Raw genomic sequence first — 26,467 nt, forward strand, 5'->3', positions numbered from 1 at the left:
CCTTCCTTCCTTCCTTCCTTCCTTCCTTCCTTCCTTCCTTCCTTCTTCTCTCTTTTCTCTGCTTTTCCTTTTCTTTTCTGAGACAGGGTTTTCCTCAGTTGCCCAGGCTGGAGTGCAGGGGCATGATCATACCTCACTGTAACCTTGAACTCCTGGGCTCAAGTGATCCTCCCACCTCAGCCTCCCTAGTACCTGGGACTACAGGCACATGTGACTGGCTACTTTTTTTTTTTTATGTTTTGCAGAGATAGGGTCATGCTATGTTGCCCAGGCTGCTTTGAACTCCTGGCCTTGAGCAGTCCTGCATCAGCCTCCCAAAGCACTAGGATTACAGGTGTGAGCCACAGTGCCCAGCCTCAATTATGTTTTCAACAGTGAAATGGACTTAAATTGCCTTCTGTTTACAATGGCTGAAATCCATTTAAATTCTCTTGGTGGTCCTTTGTTGATTCCTGGAGATTTTTGTACTGTACTTGCCTCATTCCTACACATACTTTAATTGAATAAAATGAGAGAATGCATTTTCCCAAGTGCCTAAAGTGACTCTGGAAATAAACATGGAGAGTTACTATTTTTCAATCTACAACATATCATATTCAGATACATATCATTGTGGACATAATGAATGGGATTCTATATATCTATAATTAGTCAACATAATTTTCTTTTCCTCCTTATATAATGATTTTTATCTGAGCACCAAGGGTGTCCTTTAACATTCGAATTAAACTTCATGACAATCCAACAAGCCCAATATTACTACCTCAATTAAAGACATTGCTACACAGAAGGGTGAAAAAAAAAATGATCCAAGTAAGATGACCAGGGATACACATCCCTGTTTACCAGGGAGGCAAACTGCAAGTCTCCTCTGGGAGGAGTATATAAAACAAATTCATATTTATGGTTGCTTCCTGCACTGCTGGCTAAATTGAAGTCATTTTGCCAAGATTCACACAAAAAAAGAGAGTACCATTTCCTGCATTCTCTGGCTGGTTCTGGCGAACAACTTGGAGAGAGGGGAAGTGACCTGCTTGAGGTGATGAGTTAGGAATCTATGAGGCTGCTGAATGGAAACTCAAGTGAAATTGGAACAGCTTTTTGTTTTTTATTTCAGCCCTCAATCATCTCTTTTCACTCTAAGGTTCTTTGCTTAAACTTTCTGCTTAGTTGCAAGTTGTGCTCTTACTGGCTGCAGATCAAGAGTGGAGATTTAAAACTAAAGTGTCCACTCCAATCCCTGTTTAACCCTAGCATGAAGAAATGGACAAAGTTTGGTATAAACAATAGGTAAGGCAGCAACTCTCAAACTGTTTTGACCGTATGAGAGAGATAAGAAATACACTTTTCATTATATTCTGTACACACACATACAAATAGGTATTTTTGTGTGCATTTTACACATGTTAAAATAAGAATTTAAAGAAACAAAATTTGCACTTACTATATATGACGTCTTTTGCTATTTCTCTCTCTCTCCCTCCCTCCTTTCTTTTTTCCTTTCTCTTTCTTGTATTGACCCACTAAATTGAATTCATAATGGGTCATGAATCTCGGTTTGTATAAAAGCAAAACAAAACAGCTTAAAGTTCAAAAGTGAAAGACTTGTTACTGCTTCAGGAAGGCCACACTGGGGTGAGGAGAGAACATTGATCTAGCAGCCAGGAGACTGAGGTTCGATTCCTGTTGACTACTAACTATGTGTACCAGCTAGAAAGCAGGGTAAAGGGTATGGGCTGAAGAGCCTGTGTTTGCATCTCACCTCTGTCAGTTACAAATTGTGTGAATTTAAGCAAGTTACCAAACATCTCCATGCTTCCATATTCAAATCTTTCAAATGGAGCATTCATAGAACCTACCCCCAAGGGTTATTATGAGCATTTAGTGAGTTATTGTAGGAAAATTACTCAGAACGGTTCTAATGACTGGCATTTAGTCAGTGGTCAGTAAATGTTATCTAGTATTATTTTAAATTGAGGTGACAGGATCTGTTCTAACCCTTGAAATTTTTCACATAGGTTGCTCATTCTTAAGAAGATGAGAAGGAATTAAATGAGGAGAAATGAGTCAAAGTTGTTATGGAAAATGGACTGTTAATGTCATTTGACCACAAGCTTTTTTTGAGCTAGCAATAGTTGCTAAAATAGTCATCATAATCCTAGATGGCAGTAAGTGAAATAAAAAATCTCAGTAGAGGCTGCTAATAATCACACTATATTGGTCAGGAAACATTTAATACACTGTACTTAAAGTCATGGAGCTACCGGAAGGGTTGATCACTTACGGTCATGGAGCTGAGAGAAATCTATTCTAGGAGAAGGTGAACAGAGCTGGGAGGAGACGAAGACCATGTTAATAAAGGCTTGGTTGAGAAAATGAGAGGTGTTTAGCTTGGAGATGGTAAGATTTAAGGGAGTTCTGATAACTGCTTTCAAATGGTTGAAAAGTTATTGTGTGGATGAGGAAGAAAAATTATTGTGTAGCAGTTATAATAAAACCAGTAGATAGAAGTTTCAATAAAATACATTTGAACTCTATATAGAGAATAATTTCCAAACAATAAAAGCTGTCCAGCAACAAAATACATTACCTGGCCAACAGAAAGCTCTCCATCACTGGAAACTTTCAAGCAGAGGCAAGATGACCTACTAGGAATGCCTAACTGATTTTTTAAATTGGTAACAAGATCAAATCACAACCTATTTTAGAGCTAAAATTCAACACAATAGCACAGGTAAATGGGCTTTAAAAGGCCTAAGCCATGCACATATGTGGGTGACATTATGTCAATGCTGTCTGCACCTGTCTGCACCACCTGGAGTGTCTGTTTAAGTCCTCAAAAACACATTTTGCTTCCCATCCTTAATTCCCATATAAGGCCATTCCCTAAGTTCTATTGCAGAACTTGGGCAGCCATGTAGCTCTCCACCAATGAAACAGCTAGGACTTTGTGCAACTTCCCATCCACAGTGGAGAGCCAGTGGGGTTTTATTTTTGTTTTGCTTACTTCTCTTTCAGCCCTTTAATAGCAAACAAACAATTTGGTGATAATTTAGGCTCCAAATAAACTCCTCACTCCCCCTCTCATGCCTAAAAACTGTCAAAATGTTTGAATGTAGAAGGATTATTCAGGATTCATTTTATAAGACATTTGAGTTTAATTTCTGTTGTTTCTTCTCAAAGTAGAACACTTCTCCTCCCCTCAACTTTGAGTCTGGGTTTCTCATCTCGTAGGTGGGTTTGATGAATATATCTGTTGATCATGTGCAAACTCCTTTGAGAAAATAAAAAGCAATGTTCAAACGTTCAAAAATAATGTCTTTTATAGTTCCTATCTCAAGACATCTATGACAAAAATCTCTGTGAAAGATATGTGACCTAAAAAGGAAAAAAAATACCTCCATTATACAGAAAGCAAAATGATTTGGCATTTGTGAAGTAGGACTCTGAATTGGTCAGATAAAGATGGAAAGGAAAAACAGAAGACTAAGCAATAGTCCAGGAAATATGAAAATTATTTACAGCCAGTTGAGATCAAGCAGACCTCAAATATATATATATATATTTTTTCAGGAATAGAACATTTGCAGCCTGAGTTAACAGCATAGTTACAGTAGTCTTGGCTCACTTTTGTGGAACAGACCCACCCATAATGACTTTAGAAGCTGTGGCTGGTGCAAAGTCCATTATAAGACTTTCACTGAAGCCAAGCTTGGGTTATAATGAGGCCCAATATATCCCATCTCTGTCCTGTACTCAGAGGTAAAATCTAAGCACTGCAATGCCTTACAAACAATAGGTACTTAATAATATTTGCTGACTGAATGTGTACAATAAAATGTAGATCAAACCTAGATGATCAAATATATTAGTGCCTCTGTTTCATTTCATTTTGTATTGATGTGCCCTTCTGATACGGTTTGGCTGTGTCCCCACCCAAATTTCATCTTGAATTCCCATGTGTTGTGGGAGGGACTTGCTGGGAGGTAATTGAATCATGGGGGCAGGCCTTTCTCATGCTGGTGTCATGAAAGTAATAAGTCTTACAAGATCTGATGGTTCTATTAGAGAGAGTTTCTCTGCACAAGCACTCTCTCTTTATCTGCCGCTATCCATGTAAGATGTGACTTGCTCCTTCTGCCATGATTGTGAGGCCTCCTCAGCCATGTGAAACTGTAAATCCATTAAAACTTTCTTTCTTTTGTAAATTGCCCAGTCTTCAGTATGTCTTTATCAATAGCATGGAAACAGATGAATACACCTTCCTCGTCAAATGTTTTAGCATTTGGTATTTGCTGAGAACCCTAGACTTGGAATCAGAAGATGTATGTAAATTCCAATCCAGTTTGGTCACTTACTAACACTGTGAGCCTGGGCAATTCATTTAATCTCTCCATCCTCAGTTCCTTAGAGTTAAAACTTGGATGACAATAATTGCCTTCATGAGGTTGCAGGTTTTATGCAAAAATAAAATGCAAAAATCATTAGGAAATTACTTTTTAAGCAACAAAGCACTCTCAAGTGTAAGATTAGGTGAAAAAATTATAGTCCACAGGTCACCCTCTTATTTTCCTTCTTCCAGGTGTAGGCTGAGGCTACTTTGAGGGATCCTCAAAATTAAATAGAGAAAATGGGCATATTTGTTTTAATAATAACTTGATGATATATCGTGTGTCCAAAGGATCTACACAAACATCTCCAAATACTCCATCTTTGACCTCTAAAAAGATTCCCGTGGAAGAGGCTTCCCCATCTGCTAGAGTCTCCTAATCAGGTTAAGAGAAACAGGACAGTATCTTAGATGGAGAAAAATCCTGGACACAGAATAATCCAGTGTTATACAGAACTAATAGCCCCTTTTATGTTTTACAATGTTGTTCTTGCCCTGCTTTTCACATAAAGATTTGGCGATACTGCAGTAAGAAAACATAAAACAAAAAATCCTTGGGAGTCGAGTAACGGGTTTGGGGAGATGCTGGTCAAAGAGTTCAAAGTTTCAGTTAGGAGGAATAAATCCAGGAAATCTATTGTACAACATGGTGACTACAGTTAATAACAAGGCATGGTATACTTGAAAATTGCAAAGTATTGTATACCTGGAAATTAAAAATAGATTTTAAATATTCTCACCACAAAAAAATGAAAAAAATGTGTGAGGTGATATAAATATTAATTAGCTTGATTCATCCTTACCACGGATGCATATATCAAAACATGTCATACATCATAAATACGTACAATTTTAATTTGTTAATTAAGTAAACAAGTAAACAAATGCTGACTAAATTTAAAAATCCTTCATAAATGTTGGGAAAATATGCTATCCAACAAAAAGGGAGAACATTTTTAGAGAAATAGGGATTGTAGTAGAATTTCTATTGGCCAATTATTTGTAAAAGTTGTTCATTGGGGCTTCTCCACATAGATGGCAAGGGTTACCAACATTCAAATTTATCTGTTCTTTCTATATATATACAGACATATATCTATGAAAACTGTCTTGGGTTAATTGTATATCAACAGGCCTCATCTCAATAGTTTAATTTAAGTCTCTGTTAAGACTTCTGCAGCAGAACGCAACAATTGTGGACCTTAGTGTCAGCACTTTTAGGTGGAGAGCAGTGCAACTCACAGCTAGAAGACACCATCACCACTCCCTTAGCAATGCTCTGAGCTCTCTAGAACAGAAGATGACTTGAGCATCCAAAGACAGTATTTCTTATGACGCCAGTCTACACTCCCGACATGACTGGGTCCCAACTGAACTCCGCAGGGAATCAAAAGTCTAAGCTAACTGATCCAAGTCTTTTAGTTGTTTATGGTTCATAGAACAGGCTTTAGTAGAGATGATAAATAAGGCTCTGATGGTAGCTCTCAAACTTTTAGAGGAAGAGTGGGCAACTTAGTACAAAGATAACTAACTTCCTCTTTTGATTCCTCTCCTGGTTTGGCAAGAGAAATGGAATGTTTTTAAAGCCACGGAGGCTTATGGTTGTCCCCGGAGATTAATGAAGGAATCAGAGAAATACTAAAAGCATCAGCAAAATTATTTATCTCTGTTTTGAAATACTGAAGAAAAAGAAACATTGGAGGGGAGTGACTTTATAAAAATAGGAAGAAAAACCAAGTGTTTGTTAGGAAAGATATTCAACTTCAAGTCAATTAAGGCCTACAAGCAAATAAAATTTATTTGCTGCTATTTTTCCAGAATAAAGCAGAATGAGAGAGAAGCTTCCACTTGCTAGAGTGGTCAGGTGTGTTGTTATTTGATACTACACTTTACATGCTTGGGAAAAAACAGGTGGGCACCATTTCAAACATAAATCAAGACAACTCTCTAGGCCTCAAGAAGGTATTAAAACTAAAGCAGTCAGTTGACTTGACTCCCAAGAAAGACTGGTTGTCAACTTCTTCTAGGCCCTCTTTCTTTGCACTTTTTCTTAGACCTCCAGTTTACTAGCAATCAGTTTCCATTCTTTAAAGCCCTGGGTAAGCTGTCAGTAGCATCAATGTTATTAATCTCAGTGGCCATGTCAATGACAGTCACTGCTCATATAAGGCCACACAGAGGCTTCACATAATAGAGAAGTATTAGGCCTTAGTAGACAAGGTAAGTCTGGGGAAATGAACAGGCTGATTGTGACAGTTTTAATAAAAGCACAAAGCTTTCTTATCTGCTATATAACTTTTTGCTTTGCACCAAATGGGAAGTGCATCCTTTTGGTAACAATTCAATTCATAAGGCTTGAGGGAAGATAAATCTTTAAAGAATTGAGTGAACAGCATCAGCTTTGAAATACTACTTCTTGGGATCCTGAAAAAAGGCTCCTCCAAGCACTGACCTGAGCAAAACCCCTAGGTGTGTGTGCTCTAAAAGTGGCCTGTAAGTGACATTTGACTAGCTGCTAAGAAGGGACCTTCAGGCAGGAGAAGGTAACTAACTCACAAGGGAAAAATTCCCTGGTTTGAGTTTTATTAGCTCTATTTCTCACCAATTGAGGTGAATGGCTTTAGGCTCAACTTATACAAGTTGACTCACTGGGAACCTGGTGTAGAAATTGATCACCCCTCTTGGCAGAGACCAGGACCAGCACCCTGGAATACACCATCCAGGCAAGAACTTGGAATGCCTATCATCTGAGATGGAGATTGACTGCTCTTCTAATGTTTCAGCTCCTTATCTGAGCCCAGAAAATGATCTTCTTGCTTGTTCCAGATCTTCTTTAGCTTGGCTCTACTGTCTTGCTCCCCAGTGTTCTCTCTGCCTTCCACTGAGCCCTTGTATTTTGGAATCTGGGTTCCAGGTATTTACAATTGGATAACCTACTGTCGCTCCTCGACATGATCTTTGTTTGACCATCTCTGCCTAGTCTTTTTTTACTCCTCCTGGCCTTCCCCTGCTCTAATAAGCCCTGGACATCCAGGACACAGCTGGCCACTTGCTCACTACTTTCTGCCTGCCTTTTCCTGTTGTCTGTGGCCTGAGGATTTTCCTCACTCTGAGTGGGTATCACTGATCCAAGCTTCTCCTTGCCCCTGTATTCTTATTCTGAAGATCTTATGTGGCCCTTGGCCTCAGCCTGTGCCCACTACAGTCTGTTTTCCGGCCTCTCAGGGCTTAGTTGAGAACAGAGAAAAGCCCTCTGTTTTGTCATCTCATTATCAGAGCTGCCTTCTCTGATCTAAGGACAGGAGTCTCCAGTCCTATCAAGAGGGAAATTCCCAGGTAATCTTGTTGATGCTCAGAATAGCCAGACATAGCGGTAAATACCTGGTTGGCTGGAACAATGTGCCAACCAGGCGACTGGGGACTTCCCCAGTGAGAACAGCAGCCCAGTAGATAAAGGAGGTGTAATTTCTGGGTGTGAATGACTCATGGTCTCCAAATGCATGGTGCTCAGCTCTCTTCAGTCATCAAACATGTCCCAAAGGCCCACTAGGAGCCAGATGCTGCATGAGGAATGAGAGGAAAAGGAAACCTCCTTTTATTGGGCACCTATGTTGTATCATGCACTTTACACCGATCATCTTTAATCCTTCCAATAACACTGAAAGGGAGTTCATGTCCCCACTCGACAAATGAGAAAACAGAAGTTTAGTAATTTTCTGAAGGTCATACACCCACTAAGAGGAAGCACACGATTTTAGAACCAATTCTATCTGACCCCAAAGTCGAAATTCTTCTTAGATACCACACAGGGACACTACTCACTAATTTACTAATTCATTCACTCCTTCAATTCAGCCAACAAGTGTTCCTGAGACACTGCTGCAATCAACGTCTCTGATAAGCTGAGTGTGAGAAGACCCTTTGCTAGGAATTAGAAGGTCACTTTGGAGGAACTCAGTGGGAAACTCTTTGGGACTTTACAATGCTGTCATCTATGTGTGGTATCAAATGAAACAGTTGGCTTCCCTTTAAATTAATAATAATAATAATAACAACAATAATAATAATAATAATAAAATGTATAGTCCACCAGCCCTTCAACAGAAGCGATTGCCAAACTAATGAAAATCCCAAGGGTGAGTTTTTTCATTATTTCTGATAGGTGTTCATGTTTAAGAGGAATTGGATATATCTAAAAAGTGACAGGGCCCTTTCTACACAAATCACCTGTGCTGACCTAAGGGCTAGAAATTTTAAACATTGCTTTTTTACTTTAAATGAAAACCACTTCTACATATAAATATAAAAGTACACTAACCAACTAGGAAAAACATATGCTAATCAAAAAAATAAGAAGACAAGAAAGAAGAAGACTTTGATCCAAGTAAACTGAAGAACATCTTGGACAAAGTGAAGATTTAAGTAGTTAATCAAGAAGGCTCACTGTCCCAAGTAGTAAGCTCTGGAAGGGCTACACCTGTTCTGAAAATCTTTCATTTGTACTTTTATGGCTTCTGGAGGTCTCATCTCTACAGAAATGGAATGGACAAGAGTAAAATGCTAGAGGCTGGAAGGCTTCTGAGGCATCATTCAAGTATGTACCTCCCATGTGCTACATAAAGAAACCGAGACACAGCTTAGCAAAGACACACTGGCCACGTGGCTTAGTCCTTTTCTTGATCCCCCTGAATTTTTATTATTAACTTTAGAACATACTTTTGGACATGGTCATGTTGCTTTCTAATTTTCCCATGCATGAGACTTTTCTCCTTAAACCATCCGACTATATGTTGCAGCCAAGTTTTCCAGTAGAGCAGGTATGCAGCATAGTTTGTGGCACACCACTGCAGTTCATTGAGAACTTAGGAAAATAAACTGCATTGAATATAAGACTCAAACACGGAGGATACAAGGAATAGCAGAATTGAGGCGACTCTCACAGGGTAAGTCACCTTGTTTTGTTTTGTTTTTTTTTAATCAAATGGGCACATGTGAAGCTTCAGGACATAGCCTGGGAGCATGTTTTTCCCTGTCTGCACACGGTCCAGGGCTGGTATCCACAAAATCTCAGCCAACATCTCCAGTCCCCCTGCACTCAGGTTGTCAGTGACCTTGATATCAGTTGTGAAATGTTTACTTTCCGAGGTCTAAGGTTACAGCTGTTCAACAATTTTTAACTCCTCGGTTTCTCCAAATAAATGGGAGTCAATGCCACATGGATTAGCTTTTTAATCCTATCAGGTTCACATTCCAGGGATCAGTTTCAATGTTCATGTGTTACCAAAAAGTGGGAATCCAGCACACATTGAATTAGAAACGCCTCAGTGATTGCGGTACAGTGTGCTTCCCAAGATGTTCTGAAGAATATCACTGCTACAACATCCTAACAGGTGTGCCATGAAAAACGGATTCTGTGGCCTATTAAGTCCCTTTCTTGGAATTCATGTGCTCATTTACTTGTTAAGAGCTCTGAGAATATTGATAATATTCAGTGTTGCTTTTCCTTTAACTCTGCCTTTGCCAAATCTATTTGATTACAGATTCTTTCAAGAAACATCCATAACATTCCAGGAAATATGCTTTTCAAAATGTGGATCAAGGCCATTTCACAGATAAGAAAACTGAGAGCTAAGGTTGCAAAGGGAATTTCTGAGTCAGCCAGGTAATGACAACTTCCCGTCTAGATGCCATTCTGATATCATGAAAATCTAAGGTGGTGAGCTTTGCCTGGCTTTAGCTCAAAGTGACAAGGTCCCATCTTTTTATGTGTGTCCACATAAAATAAAATCTAGAGACTATATTCTAAAAGTGTTATTGGTGGTCATTCCTGGGTAGGATTTAAGGTGATTTTAAATTCTTTTCTTTAATTTTAATTTTCCAAATTTTCTATAATACTTCTGTATTACCATAGTAATCAGACATATGTAATAAGAGATATGTATTTTATGTTTGTAGTAATATACCTAGGCACTGAACTTATGACATACTGAGAGACCCAGTTACCCATGCCATTTTTTTTTAGGGGGGGGGAAACTCTTCAAGGTGCCAGCAGGGTACAGTAGAACAGACTCAAAGAAGTTTTATTCAAACAAGAGTATTTTCACTGACACATTTTCCATGTATCATCTTTCGGCAACCATCAAAACTATTCCCTTGATGGCATACTTGTGAATTACTCAGTTGCTAGGGATTCCAGTTCCATTTTGCCTAATGACCTTCTTCTGGCTTCTGAATCCAAAGTCAGTTTACGAAAGTTCTGGACCCAAAATTGGGAGTGGGAATCATGGCTCCTGGGCTCCCAATGCTGCCATGGGAAGGTTCTGCTGGGGCCAACTTTCCTCATCCATGCAAAGGGCGGCAAAAGCCTTGGGAAGACTGACAGAGAAAGAGGGGACATATGGGATACAATGACTTGGAGAAAGGCCAGGCCGGAGAGGATTTTACAATTGTATTTATTGAAAAAGGCCTCTATTACAGGCAAAGTGCTAGATCTCTTACATGTATACTTAATCCTTCTTACACCAAATGAGGTGAATATCGTTCCCTCCATTGTATGTATGAGAACACTGAGGATCAGAAGGCTAATCCACGTTGAACAAGGTCATTGAGCTAGCCAGTGTTGAAGCTGTGATTCAACCTCAGTTCTCGCTGATTGTGTACCTGTAGAAAATCCTCTAGTCTACTGCTGTGCCTTTGGATGCTACTTAAAGCATCCAGAGATGGGGTGCTAACTAGGCACATGGGAGTGAGTTCATTTTGTTGCTGGGAAATTTCTCCTAAATAAACTGAAAATCTGCCTCTTTCAACCAACTCCCATTGGTTCTAGTTTTCCTTTGGGGAGCAATTAGTTTAGCAGAAATGCTAAATCTCTTGTATACATAAAAGAGAAATGTATAAAGATGCCATCGGTACATAATATACACTTCCTGGTTGTCTCATGACTGAACAAAAGGGGAAAGAGATCTTAGAGTGTGAGGGCTTTGATTTTAACTCCAGTTCTGCCATTTCACCATTTAACAGCTGAGAATTTTGGAAAAAAAAAAATAATCCCTTAATCTGCCTCAGTGTCTACTTTTTCTTTTGTAAAATGGAGTTAATTATTCTTGCCTATTTCACATTTCTAGTGCTTACCAAGTATAAGAAAACACTTAAAATTGCTTCATAAACATAGGCTGTTTGTTTTATTTACCATTTTTATTTATTTATTTATTTATTTTTCTGAGACAGAGTCTCACTGTCGCCTAGGCTGGAGTGCAGTGGCGCAATCTCGGCTCACTGCAAGCTCCGCCTCCTGGGTTCATGCCATCCTCCTGCCTCAGCCTATCAAGTAGCTGGGACTACAGGCGCCCGCCACCACACCCAGGTATTTTTTTTTTTTTTTTGTATTTTTAGTAGAGGTGGGGTTTCACTGTGTTAGCCAGGATGTTTATTGTTTTATGTCCTGTAAATAAGTTTAGTGAATGACCCTAATTGTTCCATGTATGTAAGGAAAGGCTCTCTGGCCGTAAGTTTTAGTAGAGAGTCCTGTATCTAGGGGAGATGAATTAATATGGTGACAGACAACCTGATTAGCTGATACGTATTTAAGGAAAGTGGAGTTACTAAGATTAGCACAAGGGCCAAGTTTCTCAAAATGGCATGCTTATATACTTATTTCAAAGACATTGTGGAGAAAGATGGAGGAAGAATACTAGCTGCAAGAAGAGAATTTATTTTCATGGCTGAGCTACATTAGTAGCCTCTAAGACTGGCCTAGCCTCAAGAGGGGAGACACAGGATCACACCCCACTGAGATTGCTTTTGATGAATTGCATCTCAGAACATCTTTCTCATGGTGGAGGCTATGTTATCAAGTCAGAGATGTCCTCTGAGTTCACATGTGAACAAATGAATCTCCTTACAGACAAAGAGATCAATCACTGAATATTTTCCATTCCATGCTAATGAGAAGGCAGCATCTCTGCCACAGGCGGTGAAGTTACTGATGCCAAGTACATGTGACAAGACTTGATGCCCTCACCTCCACTTACTGCTTCATATATTATCTCATGATTTCTAAGAGTCTTTCCTGTCCCCAGTGTGTGCAGGAAACAAGCTCTGCCTCTTATCTGAGAGCCAGGAACATTATCTGAACAGGAGGTGGCTGCAGAAACACTGGTGTCAAACCAAATGCACCGGCTGAAGCACCTCTTTTTAGGGAAAACATACATGTGAATGCACACACACACACCCCTAGAATAAATGATCTGCAAGGCCGCTGAAGCCTATAGCATGAGCCCTGCCATGCTAATCTGATATCCTATGACCTATTCTTCCTGTCTGCTCCCATGTCTGCCTTCCCATCTAAAATAGGACCTGACCCATCCTTGTGAACAGGGAGCCCTCCGCAACAGCTGAGGGAGGGAGGGCTTGAGGAGTCCAAGAGTCACTCACTATGAGGCAATGGCAACTGCTTTTCAATTTGGAGAATTCTTTCTTTGCAAGCAAAGGGGCCTTTATCATAGGTGTAAAGGAGAAAGAGGCAGGTTAAAAAAAAAAAAAAAAAAAGACACAAAGGTTGCTTGTCACACAGCAGAGGGAAGAGAATAGCTTCCCATTCTCCTTCAGGCTCTGGCCCCAGATGACAGGTGAGCACAAGTGGAATCAAATCAGCCTTTAGCGCTTCGTCCGCACCCCCAGCAGTCACAGATACAGCTTCCACTTGAGCTGTCAGCCTGACCAAAGTGTTCATGATTAGCACCTTACTGGACTGAGGGTATAAATGGAGAATCGCAGCTCACTTCTGAAAGTAGCGGCAGTCACATACCCATTCATTTCTATGGAGCCAAACGTAAACAAAAAATGAATGTTCCTGTATACTCTTCAAATTTTGTTTTCTCCACTAAAATATTGGGGAGGGCAGTAGATACCTTCCTTTCTACTGGTCTCTTTCCATATGTGAAATGATCTGTATGTTTGACATTCCACCAAATGATTCTCAAAGGGAGACAATGAAAAGCCCCGCACCCCCATTTGTCAGTATTTAATGCTTAATGAACTCTTGGCAAGTCTGTCCTCCCAGAGCTACGTGTTTGTTATTGCTGCTTAATGGTTATCTGTCCGACACTCCAACATGCCAAGAAGCCTTGCTCGTAATCAGAAATATATATTGATTAACTGGTTGGTTAATCTACAGAGAGGTTTTCTGGAGATTGCCACATTTACTAAGAACCACCAAACCCAGCTGTGCTCTTTATATTTAAATCCCAGGCATTCTCTAGTGAGGGGCGGGGGCACTGGGTCCAGCCTGCCCCTGCCTCTATCTCAAAGATAATCTCCCTCAGCTGTGTATGAATCTGGATCGAGCGAAGGACATTCAGAGTTCTAAGCCTTTAGGTGCAAAAGATTCTCTACAAATGTACATTCAGAGTAAACAAAACCCATCAGGCCCCTGCAAGAGTCCGACGCCTGATTGCACTAAACACATCACGATGGAATCTGCAATTGGCAAAGTAATTGGCGTTATTACAGCTGATGGGGAATTTCTGATGCTGCCTGAGCTCTCCTTTGAAATAATACTCAGCCATTTAATTTGTCCAGCTCTTGTTTAGCTGATTGCTCTTTTCTGCTGGAGTTTATCAGAATGAAATGTGCTGTCTCTCTAGATGCCTGCAGGCTGAGATTTCTTTTTGCCAACACCCTCCCGTCTCTCCTCTTACCCACCCCTGCCTTAGGCCACTGTTCACCAGATGCCAATAAACCAAAAATGCAATGGGTTTGAGGTGGGTGAATCAAGCTGATTTAACTCAAAGCTGTCCACTTTTGGTCCCACCTCCAGAGGTACCTGCACATTCCTGTTATACCATAAAATCATGATGAGTGACAAGTAAACCTTCAAAATTTGATGGTCCTAAAATAGGCTCACAAAACTTGTTAACTCCGAAAATAAGATGTGTAATAGAAGACATTTTTTGATATGATCCCAAGGCCAGAAAGCATTACAGAAATGTCAGAATTTGTATCCCTGAATTTTTGTTAAGGGATTTGCTTTGACCCCTGGGTATATAAACAGCGTTAGAACTGGTCCCGCAAATATTTATTGAGCATCTACTTTTGGCTGGAAGCACATAGAGTGGATTTACACCCATGCTCAGATATAGTTTGGATATTTGTCCCCGCCCAAATCTCATGTTGAAATGTAATTCTCAATCTTGGAGGTGGGGCCTTGTGGGAGGAGTTTGGACTATGGGGGCAGATCCCTCATGAAGGACTTGGGTTGTCCTCTTGGTGATAAGAGTACCCAAGCTCTAAGTTCGCACATGATCTGGTCATTTAAAACATGTGGCACCTCTGCCCCTACTCGCTCTCTTGCTCCTGCTCTGGCCATGTGATGTGCCTGCTTCCCTTTCACCTTCTGCCATGATTGTAAACTCCCTGAGGCCTCCCCAGAAGCCAAGCAGATTCCAGCACCACGCTTCCTGAAAAATCTGCAGAACCATTAGCCAACTAAACCTTTTCTTTAAATAAATTACTCAGTCTCGGGTATTTGTTTATAATGATACAAGAACAGCCTAATACAATGCTCACCCCATGTTCTCTACTTTGGTAATTCTGTTCCTACACATATCAAAGGCGGGAAGCCAAATTTAGCCAGCTGCATTTTCTCACAATACAATTAAGCCTGGCACAGACCTCTCTTTTTTCCATCAGCAAACTACTTGCCCTATCACCAAGTCAACAATGGACTATTTGCTGGAAACAAGAGTTCTGCAGCCTGGATGGCTCTTTTTTGCAGATGCCCTCTCACTCCCCTGATGCCTCATTAAATCCAAAACCTACGTGCTTCTTGAATCATCTCTTATTTTTCATATGGAAGCAACTGAATTTAGCGGTGTGAAAGTCACCATATAAAATCCTAAAAAATTCCCAAGTCCTAGTGCAGTCTCTCCAAACATCTAAATGTCCTTTGGTCTGGTTCCTCACTGATGTTTCTGGGCAATCAATCACTGCACCTGTGAATCTTCCACAGGGTAGGAGCCAAAGTGGACCTCCAGAAATACGTGGAGGATCACTGGGCCTGAGAAAGTTGCTTAAATGAGGCAATACCCTATGGTTGAATGATCTACTGATACATTTATTAAAAATCATTTTTAGTGCCTTACGGTTATTCCTCCTCCATGAGTGAAAGATAAAATGTTAGTTCAGAAAGTGCTGTAGGTGGGAAGAGAAGGAAGCAGTCAATGAAGGCACATGTGGGGTGTTCTCTTCTCCTGGTCAAATGGTCGCTACGCATCCCTCAGCCTGTTCTCATCAGTCGCTGTCCTCCTGCCTCCTCTCCTAGGGCCATTCTCCCAGGACTACAGTGTTTATCTCTGCTCATTTAAAATGGCAAGCATCATAAACAGCCTAGTGAAAGGTTAGGTGAATCTAGGTTTTGTGGGTTTGGTTTATTATGTTTGTTTGTTTTTCCTGTTGGATAATCCCAAACTCTAGTCATATGGTCTTGGGAAGCTAAAATTTGTGCTCTAACCCTGACTTCAGCAGTCCAAGGTCAATTTCAGTTATGTAATTATAAGAGTAATAAGAATTATAGTGCACATTTGTGGAGTGTTTACTAGATGCCAGACACTTTTCTATGGGCCTATCTTTTCAATCCTGTTCAAAACCCCATGGGGTAGGTATCCTTCCTCTACTAAGGATGACTCTAGCCATAAAAGTCAAATAACTTACAGAAGTCACACAGCTAGTACAGGGCAAACCTGTCATTCAAACTTATCAGTTTGGTTCCAAAATCATTGCTCTTAACTACCAAACTATAAAGTAATGGAAAATGTTCTCTGTGCTTGATACTGGATACAGCAAGTTGGGAGAGATTTATGCTTTGTTGCTAAACAAGCATCAATTTTTACTATTTATAGCTGTAAAGATTACAACAACATCACACAAAGTTTTTCTTCCATGCATCCTTGGCTTGGGTCACCCATTAGAAACATGAGGTCTGCCAATAACTCTGGTGCATATTTTTAGGAAGGTGAGAGACGTACAAAGGAAATCATGGCAGAGCTGGAGGGCGGTGGAAGAGGATGGCCACTATCAGGGAAATATCCAAAAAATGAAGGGGAGGCTGTCTGCAGTCTTAACCCAGCCTCGCAACACAAGCAAGCGGACGTCTGGAAGAAGCCACATGAGAGCTGCAAGCGGTTCCACTACGAGGGCCCCTCTCTTGTGGAGGTCTCTTGACACCTCTCAATGGATGTCTTTTGTCTGGTACAACATTGTAGGAAATGGGGTGGGTAGATAGGTGGAAGGACAAAAAGGTTAGAGTGGGAGCCAGGTAGTGGGGTTGGAAGGAACTAAAAAAGTGAGCTTGCTTATTTGTTGTGGAGATGGGCCTATTCCATCCTCAAGAGGGAGATTTGGAACTATCCTGATAAAGGAATTAAGAAAAAGAAATCTCTCAAGCCCTAAAGGTGGTTTGTGAATTTGCATTTACTATGCAGGAGTCATTCCTAGACCTAAAAATGTATAGAGCACAGTCATGTATCATACTAACATTTTAGACACAGGAAAATATGATGCTGTAATAATCTAGTAATAAACACAGACATTAGAGATACAGTACAAAACATCAATAACCCCAGGTCTCAAGTGAGCAGAATTACAGGAGAAGTTTTAAGAAGCTCATCTTTAGGCCACTTTACCAAAAGGATTGAAGAGAAAAAAAAAAAACAAAACAAAACAGGATGAAAAACTGAAGATGTAAAGACAGTGGGAGGATTCCCAGAATAAGTAAATCTTTGGGGTCTCAAGGGATCACAGACATCATCTACTCCTACTCCCTTGTTGCTAAGGGCATCATTCAAAGTTAATTCAACCAGTTGGCCTCACTTTGTTTATATTTCTGTTCTGAAAAAATTGAGTGTAAATCAGATTTTGAAATATGACATCATATTTGAATATACTAGCAGGGATGACTTATACTGATTTCCTTGATCAAGTGGAAACAATTTTCTGCATAAGAATAACCACCTCCCCGCCAATACCCACCTGTCGTCTCTCAGTTTTCTCACACGTGACCTTCTGCACATTAGGTTTGTTTTAAGTCAGGCCCACCTGCACACAGCCCTCAGATGGTCAGAACGTCTTGGAATTAAAAAACAAATTATTCACTGAGGTCTAGAGATTTAGTATCCCAAGAGAACGTATTAAGACTTCAGAATATTCCACGGAAATGCCAGACTTTCTGGAAAACACCTGGAGAACTTCTTTCTCCAGGACCAAATGCCAATACTGGTTAAAAAAAAAATCAACTAGAAACACTATCAAGGCAAGCAGTGTAAAAAATGTATACTTGTGGGAGGAAACTGTTGATTTCATGTAAGAAGAGTAAAAGTGTCCGTTTGGACTTCAGTGTGAGGTGCATGTATGCACGTGGGCAAATATTTTTGTTAAAAACGCCCTGTTATTGTCACACGTTTGGTAAGAAAAATAATTAAATGGGTTTCCTTAGGAATTACGAGAAAAGATACACGTTGTGTGCAGTTATCCTAAAAATAGCAAGAAAGATACTGTTACGAGCGGAACCACTTTTTTTTTTGGAGGGTGAACATTATTCCTATTACAAATATTCACATATAGGCTTGTAGAAGAAGAAAAAGACAAACGAGGAGTCCAAATCCTACTCTTTTATTAATACTAGGAAAGCTCAGTGTGGGTTAACTAGAACAGAGCTTGTCAAACAATCTTTGATGAAGGACCAGATGTTTTGTCCTTAATCCATGTTTTTTGTATGGAAACTTTGGTAAAATACTATAAAGGCAAATCAGTAGGAAAACAATCACATGCTTGGGTATCACAAAAATGTCAAATTGCTATAAAAGTTTCTAAATGTATCCCATGGTGGACCAGCGACACACACTCAACAGGCCAGCAGTGGCTTGGAGCCCACAGTCTGCATAGCATGGGGTCAGAGAGCAAAGATCCATGGCACAGGTGATACAAGGCAAGCTAGAAAAAAGGCCTAGAGAGTAAAGGCATGTGTTTACTAAGCGATCGTCTGAGCAGGCAAACTCTTGGGATCAAGCCTGCCCCGGAAGACAGTGAACGCTGCATCGGGGCCGCCTAATGCATTATCTCTTCAGGGCAGCATTGTGAAGCTGGATCTTTTTGGATTATCTTTTAGACCCAGAGAGAATGTCTAGCTAAGCAGGCAGAGAAGACCATAAGCCCAAATGCTGTCACTCACTTGTTTACTATCCTGGGCAAGTCTCAGTTGTTGAATGGAAAGAACAGGGAATGACCACAGGTGTGGGCTTTACAGAATCCATCCTAACTTATACTTCTTGTGCCCAGACTGCAGGTCCACTGTGAAAAGGGAAGAGTAAGAGAGAGAACCGGGTTTTGTGGGGAATGGGTTCTGCGGGCATGAGAAGCACACGGCACGTTCCTGGGACAGAAATTGCTTTTTGAATGTGACGCCTTGGCCTCCTCTTCTCTTCCAGACTTCCTCCTTACTGGAGTCTTTAATCTAGAAAATGAGGAGGCTGACTTAGATTTTGGAGAGCTTCTGAAAATACCAACATCCAGACCCCACCCAGACCAATTCAATCCACACTACAGGGGTTAGGACTGGATTCCTGTATTTTTCAAACTGCCCTGATAATTCCTGTGTGCAGCCAAGGCTGGGGATGGCAGCTTTTCATGGTCTCTAGTGTCTCATTCCATTTTAAAATAGGGGTGTGGGGATGTGGGAGGGTGTAAGGAAGCAGCAGCTGCAGTATTTCCTTATACACTGCTTTGCTTTGGGATGGCTCTTTCCTAAACAGCAAAGTAAATATTATGTGGTGAAGTCAAAACAAGCAACCTGTATCCTCACTGCTGGCCCAGCCTACCTCTGTCTCATATCAGTTTCCTCCTCTGTGGGAGGGACAAACACCACTGTGGTTCTCCCTTTGAGAGTTTGGGGAAGGACAGGAACAAGAACAATAAGAAAGTATTTGCCAAGGTAGAAGGATTCAAAATGCTATGCAGCAATTCCCTCTATTACTCAGATGAAGAAATTGCTTTTTCATGGACCTTGTCAAAGATCAAGGAAACTCAACACAATCTTCGAAAATGAAGGTGCAGCCACTTGTCCTGCACTTACCAGTGGTCACACTGGTCTGTGTTCACTGTAGAGATAAATCTAATTCAAGATGGCATAGCATAAGTGGTTAAGAATACAGATGTTGGAGCCAGATTACCTGAGTTCAAATCTCACTTCTGGCACATACAAGCTTGGTGACCTTAACTTCTCTGTGCCTGTGTGCTGACTTGTAAAACGGGGATAATGTTCCTATTGATTTCACAAAGTGTTGTGAGGATTAAATGACAAAATACATGTAAAGTTCAAAGAACACCTTCTGGCATCTATATATGCTCAGTAAGTCCTTGGCATATGTGTACTGAGCCAAAAACAGGGTGAACATGCATTACCACAAACTCCAGTTGAGAGTCTAATGAGGCTCAGTGCCCTGGAAAATCCAGAGCTTCAATTTTACTCCTTTTTTTCTTCCTTTTTTCTTTTGAGACGGAGTCTCGCTCTGTCACCAGGCTGGAGTGCAGTGGCACGTTCTTGGCTCACTGCAACCTCTGCCTCTTGGGTTCAAGCTATTCTTCTGCCTCAGCCTCCCGAGTAGCTAGGACTACAGGCATGCACCACCAGGCCGAGCTAGTTTTTGTATTTTTAGTAGAGACGAAGTTTCACCATGTTGGCTAGGATGGTCTCGATCTCTTTACCTCATGATCCCCCCACCTCGGCCTCCCAAAGTGTTGGTATTACAGTTGAGAGCCACCGCACCCTGCCCAATTTTACTCTTTCTAAGTGTTGATGCTGACCTTGTAGACAGCTGATGTCCATTTAGAGTTGAGTCAGATAGTGGTGGTTTTGTTCTGAAAAACATGATCAACCCTAGAAGAACAAGCAACCTGGGAACTCAGACATTCCCTTCTACAAAATAAAAGAGCTGTCGGAGACTCTAACTCCCCACTTGCCTCCCATTTCCCAGTGTAGGAATGCCCAAATGTAGCAATCCAATACACAGACCCTCGTTGAAACGTCAGCTGCTGTCACAGCCCCTGCCCTGCTTCAGCCTTCCTTTTCTGTTGAGAGATAAGCACAGCCAGGATTTCTCTCTATGCAGAAACTCCACAGTCACACCTTCCTAAAAAGTAGCTTCTCCTCACAGAATACTTGGGGATTTTGCGTTAAAACTTCTAGGTGAGGACCCATGGAACCCAGGATTGTTCTGCAGATGGTTGTGTCCTCTGATGATCTCCAAGTAGGACTAATTGTGGGGGCTAAGGAAAGTGGAGTAAAGGTTCATTTGAGGAGGACTGAGCCTTCCTCCTCTGAACACTTAATCATTCTTACTCCAAGAATGAACACTGCACTTCTCATGGGCCCTCATTTTGGTTAACAGCATCCCAAATTCTCCAGCTACTGAGCAGCTGCTGGTCCACTAATTCTGCCACCAAACTTTTTGGCATTCATCTCCTCTGTGATACCCCCACGGTCCTCAGTCCACCTTCATTCCCCACGACTCCTCGTATGGATCAACAGCACAGGCTGAGTGCCAGATGCCCTCTTGGTTTCATCACGCCTTCTTCCCATTGAGGAACCTTCATCCATCATGGTTCTGACTTTTCTCTGCCCTCAAACCTTCAGTGCCTCCCACTGTCTTAGGATGGATTCCAAAAATCCAAATTCTGTTTCCTGATTCAGGCAAATCAACTAAAACATGATATATTAAAAATGATCAGAAAAGTCTGAATATGGACTGGGTATTTGAAAACATTTAAAAATTACTGGTAATTTTGATAGATGTGATAATGGCATTCTGATTGTTCTTAAAAAGCCCTTATTTGTTAGATAAGTTAATTAAATTATTTATCAGTGAAATAACATAATGACTGGGATTTGTTTTAAAGTATAGCCCCAAATAATGAAAATTAAAAACCAAAGTAGATGAGAGTATAGACAAGTTTGGAAAATGGTAACAATTGTGAAAGCTCTTCCAGCGGCATGCTGGGGAGCAGAGCTGACTGTCAAAGACTTTGCCAACAGGTGGCTAAACCACTGATAGCTTAAAATTGGTCATGATGGAGGTATTTACACAACAGAACTTACCAAATGCTACAAATGTGGGCTTTGTTAGCAGCATACCATTGAAACTGGGTAACAGGTACATGGGTTTATTACACTAGTATGCTAACTTTTGTGTAAATTTGAAAACTTAAATAGTTAATTTTTAAGTCTAATTTATTTTTTGGACTTTAAAAAAAAACTATTATTTCATTTTCAAGACATTTAAGACCTGAAATTTGGCCCTATTTTAATTTGCATATAATTTCCCACCATGGTCTCCTCTGAGGCTCTGCAATTAAATCACTCCAAGCCTTCACACATACCCAAGCACCGCATTGTGGTCTCAGCCTTCATCCACACTTCACCTGCTCTGGAATAAGTCCACCGCCTCACTTTCTTCTCGCCCATCCTGGCAGGTACAACAAGACCTCCGCCGGGAAGACTTCCCTGCTTGTTCCATAGACATATAATTTCTTCTACATCTGAATTTTTAATTAATTTATTCTGCGCTTCTCCAGTGGAAGAAAACAATACCTCACTGTGCATTTCAGGCATACAAGGCTACCTTCACATGCATTGTCTCATCGATGCCCATACTCTCTGTGAAATAAGCTGCACAACTCCTTTGCTTAATAAAGTAAATCAAGATGAAAGACATTAGGTAACTTCATTAGGGTCACAAAGCTAACATTGGTGGCAGAACATTCCAGAACTGTCAACATCTGGGGAAGGGTCTGTGCATAGCTGGGAGCTCCACAGAAAGGTCTTCCATGGATGCCTGTTGAATGAAATGGCAACTGAGTGACTGAAAGTTCTGTTTTCTCTGCACTAAAACATGTTTTCCTGTGTGTTCTAGTTTACTGTCTTCTCACCTTCCACCACAGTGTGCCCTTGACCATAGTAGCAACTGACATTTTAGAAACTCATTAAAAATAGCCGCCCTTCATAGGTAGCTACTACACTTGCCCCGCACTTGAAATAATACTCCACTTTTCCTAAAGGAAGTATCCTATTCTCTGAGACAACAGAGGGTTTATGTAGCAGGTGAGGACCCAATCCTTTAGTCTGTGCTTTCCCCTGTGGGGGGCGTTCTTTGTCACATCACTGTTCTGACACGGTGGCTGGGCATGCAGGACATGCATCTGAATGTGGTGCCCATGCTATGGCTATCTCCTTACCACATCCCCCACCTCGTAAGCATGTGCACAAGTATGTGGGCATCACCCACGGACACTTTACTGCAAAGTTTAAGTAGCCTGCACATTCTTGTAGGCACTGAGAAATAAAAGTAAATAAATAAATAAATGCCAAGAAGCTTTGGATGCTCTTTGTATCCTGGATGAAGGCACTGGATCCCAGCATTTGCCTTGGATTGCTCCTGGAGATCTCAGCCTGCAAAAGGAATGGGATGTCCAGCAAGAGGGGACTAGTAAATGAATGACGGTACTAACAACTAGTGCAAGCATGGCTAGCTGCTAGATTTTCCAGTGTTGTGGAAAGCATGCAAACCAACAAAAAATAAGGTAACAAAAAAGCATATAAAATATGACCATTTAAAAAAAATAGATGTGTGTGCCTATGTAGAACAAAGATTGGAAGACTATACGCCAAAACGTCATTGTGTATGTTTCAGAGGTGAAATAATAGGGTATTTTCTTTCTTATGGTTTTCTGTATATTCCAAATTTCTACAACAGACACTTACAACTTTTATATTAGAGGAAAAAACGAATAAAAGAAAAATGCAGAGGAAAGCATATAGTTATTGGGCTTTTACTAAAGAGAATTAAATGTCAGCTCTTATTCCTCTTAGGAATGGAGGGGACTGGTCCGACAAAAAGAAGTGAGGGTTCTCATTTCCAATAATGCACAGGCTTAGAAAGGAGGGTACTCAAGTGTGTCTGTTGCTTCAAAAGGCAAGAACAGGATGTTAGAAAGTAAAAGGAGATGTGTTTGGAGGTAGAAGAGTCAGGGTGGGTTAGGTGTGAATTTGAGAAGCTTTTCCATCTGTGCCTTTAAAACTTGCTGAGAATAGTACCCGCCTACCAGCACCAGGCCTGACTCTAGCAGAAGCTCTACCCTGTGGCCCAGAGGCCGGGCTCACCAGTCTCTGGGGAGACCACCCCCCGCTAAAACATAATACCTTAGAAAAACGGGCTTTCAGGCTCATCTTGAAAAGTTATGTGTTTATTTCCAGGAATGAGCATGGCATTTTTAGTAACCAATAACCATGAGGAGAAAGGCAGCTACTCACTTCCTTACCTTCCTCTTCTCCATCTGGATGCGGAGAGAAGACAGAGACAAATGAACAGAAAAGCCAGCTCAATACAGACTCGACTCTACACACATTCAAAATCATCGAAGATTTTGTAACTATCTTCCTTAAGAGTCTAAAGCAGGAACAAGCATCAAGAAAAACAAACAGAAAACCTCTACATTCAAGTGGAAAGTGGGCACTATGCAAAAGCTGAGAGGACAGATAGCTATCCCTGGGAGGGGTCCTCAGGGAGTCCCCTCCTGCCAGTCAATGATGGGTCCTGGAGGGGAACACACCCATGAATTATGGTGTGGGACTCAGTTTCATCTAAAACCCAAAGAGAACAGGGGAAACATAACAACAGAAGCCAGCAGTTTGGTGCAGTGGGGCTGGAGGGGGCAGTGCAAAGCCTGTGGACAGCTTTCTGTTTCTGTTTTAAAAAGCACCCAAAAGGGTGGTGTTGACCAGAGACACATCTGAACCTTTCACTAGAGAATTAACTTTGATCTGGGCATTACACCCTGGCCACAAGTTTCCCAGGACTTCCTGGCCTCAAGAACAGGCATCCTGAGGAGTGAAAAATATGTATTTATGCTTCTAGCCTCAGGGGGATGACACACAAATGGAATAACATGGAAGGGCTGAACAGAACCAGAGGAGCGAGCCATCTGCACTGGAAGCTGTGGGGCTGGCTGTGGGGGAGCCTGGGAGCTGCCTTTCTAGGATCATGCTCTCAAATGTTATGCACGAACCTTAAATATATCTAAATTCTCCTTCACTGGAAAGTTCGCTCTATTAGTTTAAATCTAATATCTAAAAGTGTAGGTCAACAAACATGGACAGAACGTGTTCAGCTCAGAAGGAAACCATGCCAAAACCACGCACACACACACAGCTCCAATAAAGTCAGTCTCTACCGGGTGTCCTTTTCAAGCAGTAAAATGGCACCACACAATTTTCTTTAATGTTATACATTTTCAGATTAAAACAAAATAATTAGCTGGCATTGCCACCATGTATGAGCGTAGTGCAGAGGTGAGTGGGGTAGGTGGTAAATGTGGATTTTCTTTTGTTTTTGTTTCACATTCCCTTAGCCAAACTGGAAGTTTGCGTAAACATGTGAATAAGTAATTAATTAACAGTTTTCGATGGTTGACAAAAAAGGCTTACTGGCCACGTCTGTCTAAAAACTCACTACTTTCCAGACAGGAGGATCAACAAGACGAGATGACAACACCCCACACTGGTGTGTGAATCCATCTTTGATTCCCACCAATGAAGCCCTTGATTCTGTGAATTCTCTTCCTCCAGCCTCCCACTGTCGCCTGTTCCTAGCTCTCTGTGTGATCTGGGGCCACTGTGCATCAGGACTGGGTCCTCAGGTTCCTCAGCAGTGAGAGGGTACACACAGGATGTGGCTCACCTGGGAGAAGGGTAGGGAGGATGCAGTGGGCTCCTGGATGTGAAACACCTTTAAAGAAGAAAATGTTCCCAAATATATGAAACTCCTGCAATTAGAAAAGTATTTGCTGACCCCTGGAAGTTCACTGCCATTAGCTATAATGTATTTTCCCACAAAGGTACAGCACTGAGACCTTGAGGCAGGCACTGAGCTGAAGGGTGACAGAAAGTTTCATTTTGCAAGGGGGACAGGGCAAGGGCCAAGTCCCCTAATGATCACCTTTGGATTTATCTTTCTTTATGTATACGTTCTACCTATACTGGGCTCTGTGTGAGCAAACAAGGGCTTTTGTATAGCTGGGATTTGTATGTGTCTTGGTATTTATATGTTTGTGTATAGACTCCTTTTCCAGAGACAGGGAGGATGATGTCCATCTTCACCCCTGCAAAAAAGTCTCCAGAAAGCCCTTGCCTACACCCTCACACAGTTTGCCCATAGTAACCTCCAAACACCACTCTGGCCAGAGATAACAGCGGCCCATTTCCTGACCAAGATCAGCCAACCTCAACTGTGTGCCTCTGCAGGAGTCTGAGATTAACTTGGCTGTCAGGCCTTGACTGTGAGGCATTTGCCACAAAGATTACAGAAATGTGAGTGTCCTGTCCAAAAAGAGAGAAATACAGGGGAGAACCCCAACCCCATCCCACCCTCTGCCGCCTTTGGTTTAACCCTTTCCTAAGCTGAATCCCCAACACTTAACATTCCGAGCATCTTGATCTCTATACATTTTTCCACTATACAATATTAGGAATGAAAGAGCCAAAAGAGGTGGTTTTGTCCATGCTGGAATGAGAGGAGCTGGAGGAGGAGAGAAAGCTACCAGGTCATTCTCACAGTTAGCATTTCGAGGGAAAGAAGCTAGAAATCCAAGGTTGGGATTTCTGTCCTGGCCCCAAGGGTGCTTGTTGACCACCAAACTGTGGAGCATTTCACTCTTCCAAACTTCATAAGAGCATCAGTGGAACTTACCTGTGGCTGAAATCCTTTGAGGTCACTGGCTGCAAGGTCACTGGCTGTGAGGAGCTGGAAAAAAACAAAGAAATTTTCTCAGTGACACTTTTCAGTTTGCATACAGTATCCCCATGACAACTGACCAGCAATGGACTTACCATAGCCTGGATGAGAGCTACAGAAGTGGGATTGCAGAAGACAAATGTGAGATTTCTGGACCGGGAATCTAGGCTCAGTGGCCTTCCCACCTTGTGCTCCATCTCTGACTTCACCACCTCTCTCTTGCTGCTCTCTCTAAATTATT

The 26,467-nt window shown here is 41.3% G+C and overlaps 1 protein-coding gene across 1 annotated transcript in view; it reads right to left on the minus strand.

Moving 5' to 3' along the window:
• Positions 1–26,467, minus strand: part of SETBP1 (SET binding protein 1) — a 370,382-nt gene that overhangs the window by 173,054 nt on the left and 170,861 nt on the right. Inside the window, exon 3 of the mRNA XM_011978101.1 lies at positions 26,182–26,235. Within this exon, the coding sequence (XP_011833491.1) occupies positions 26,182–26,235 (54 nt within the window). The remainder of the gene's footprint in view (positions 1–26,181; positions 26,236–26,467) is intronic.

Source organism: Mandrillus leucophaeus, unplaced genomic scaffold (assembly GCF_000951045.1).
Source record: "Mandrillus leucophaeus isolate KB7577 unplaced genomic scaffold, Mleu.le_1.0 Scaffold189, whole genome shotgun sequence".
Taxonomy (NCBI): Eukaryota; Metazoa; Chordata; class Mammalia; order Primates; family Cercopithecidae; genus Mandrillus; species Mandrillus leucophaeus.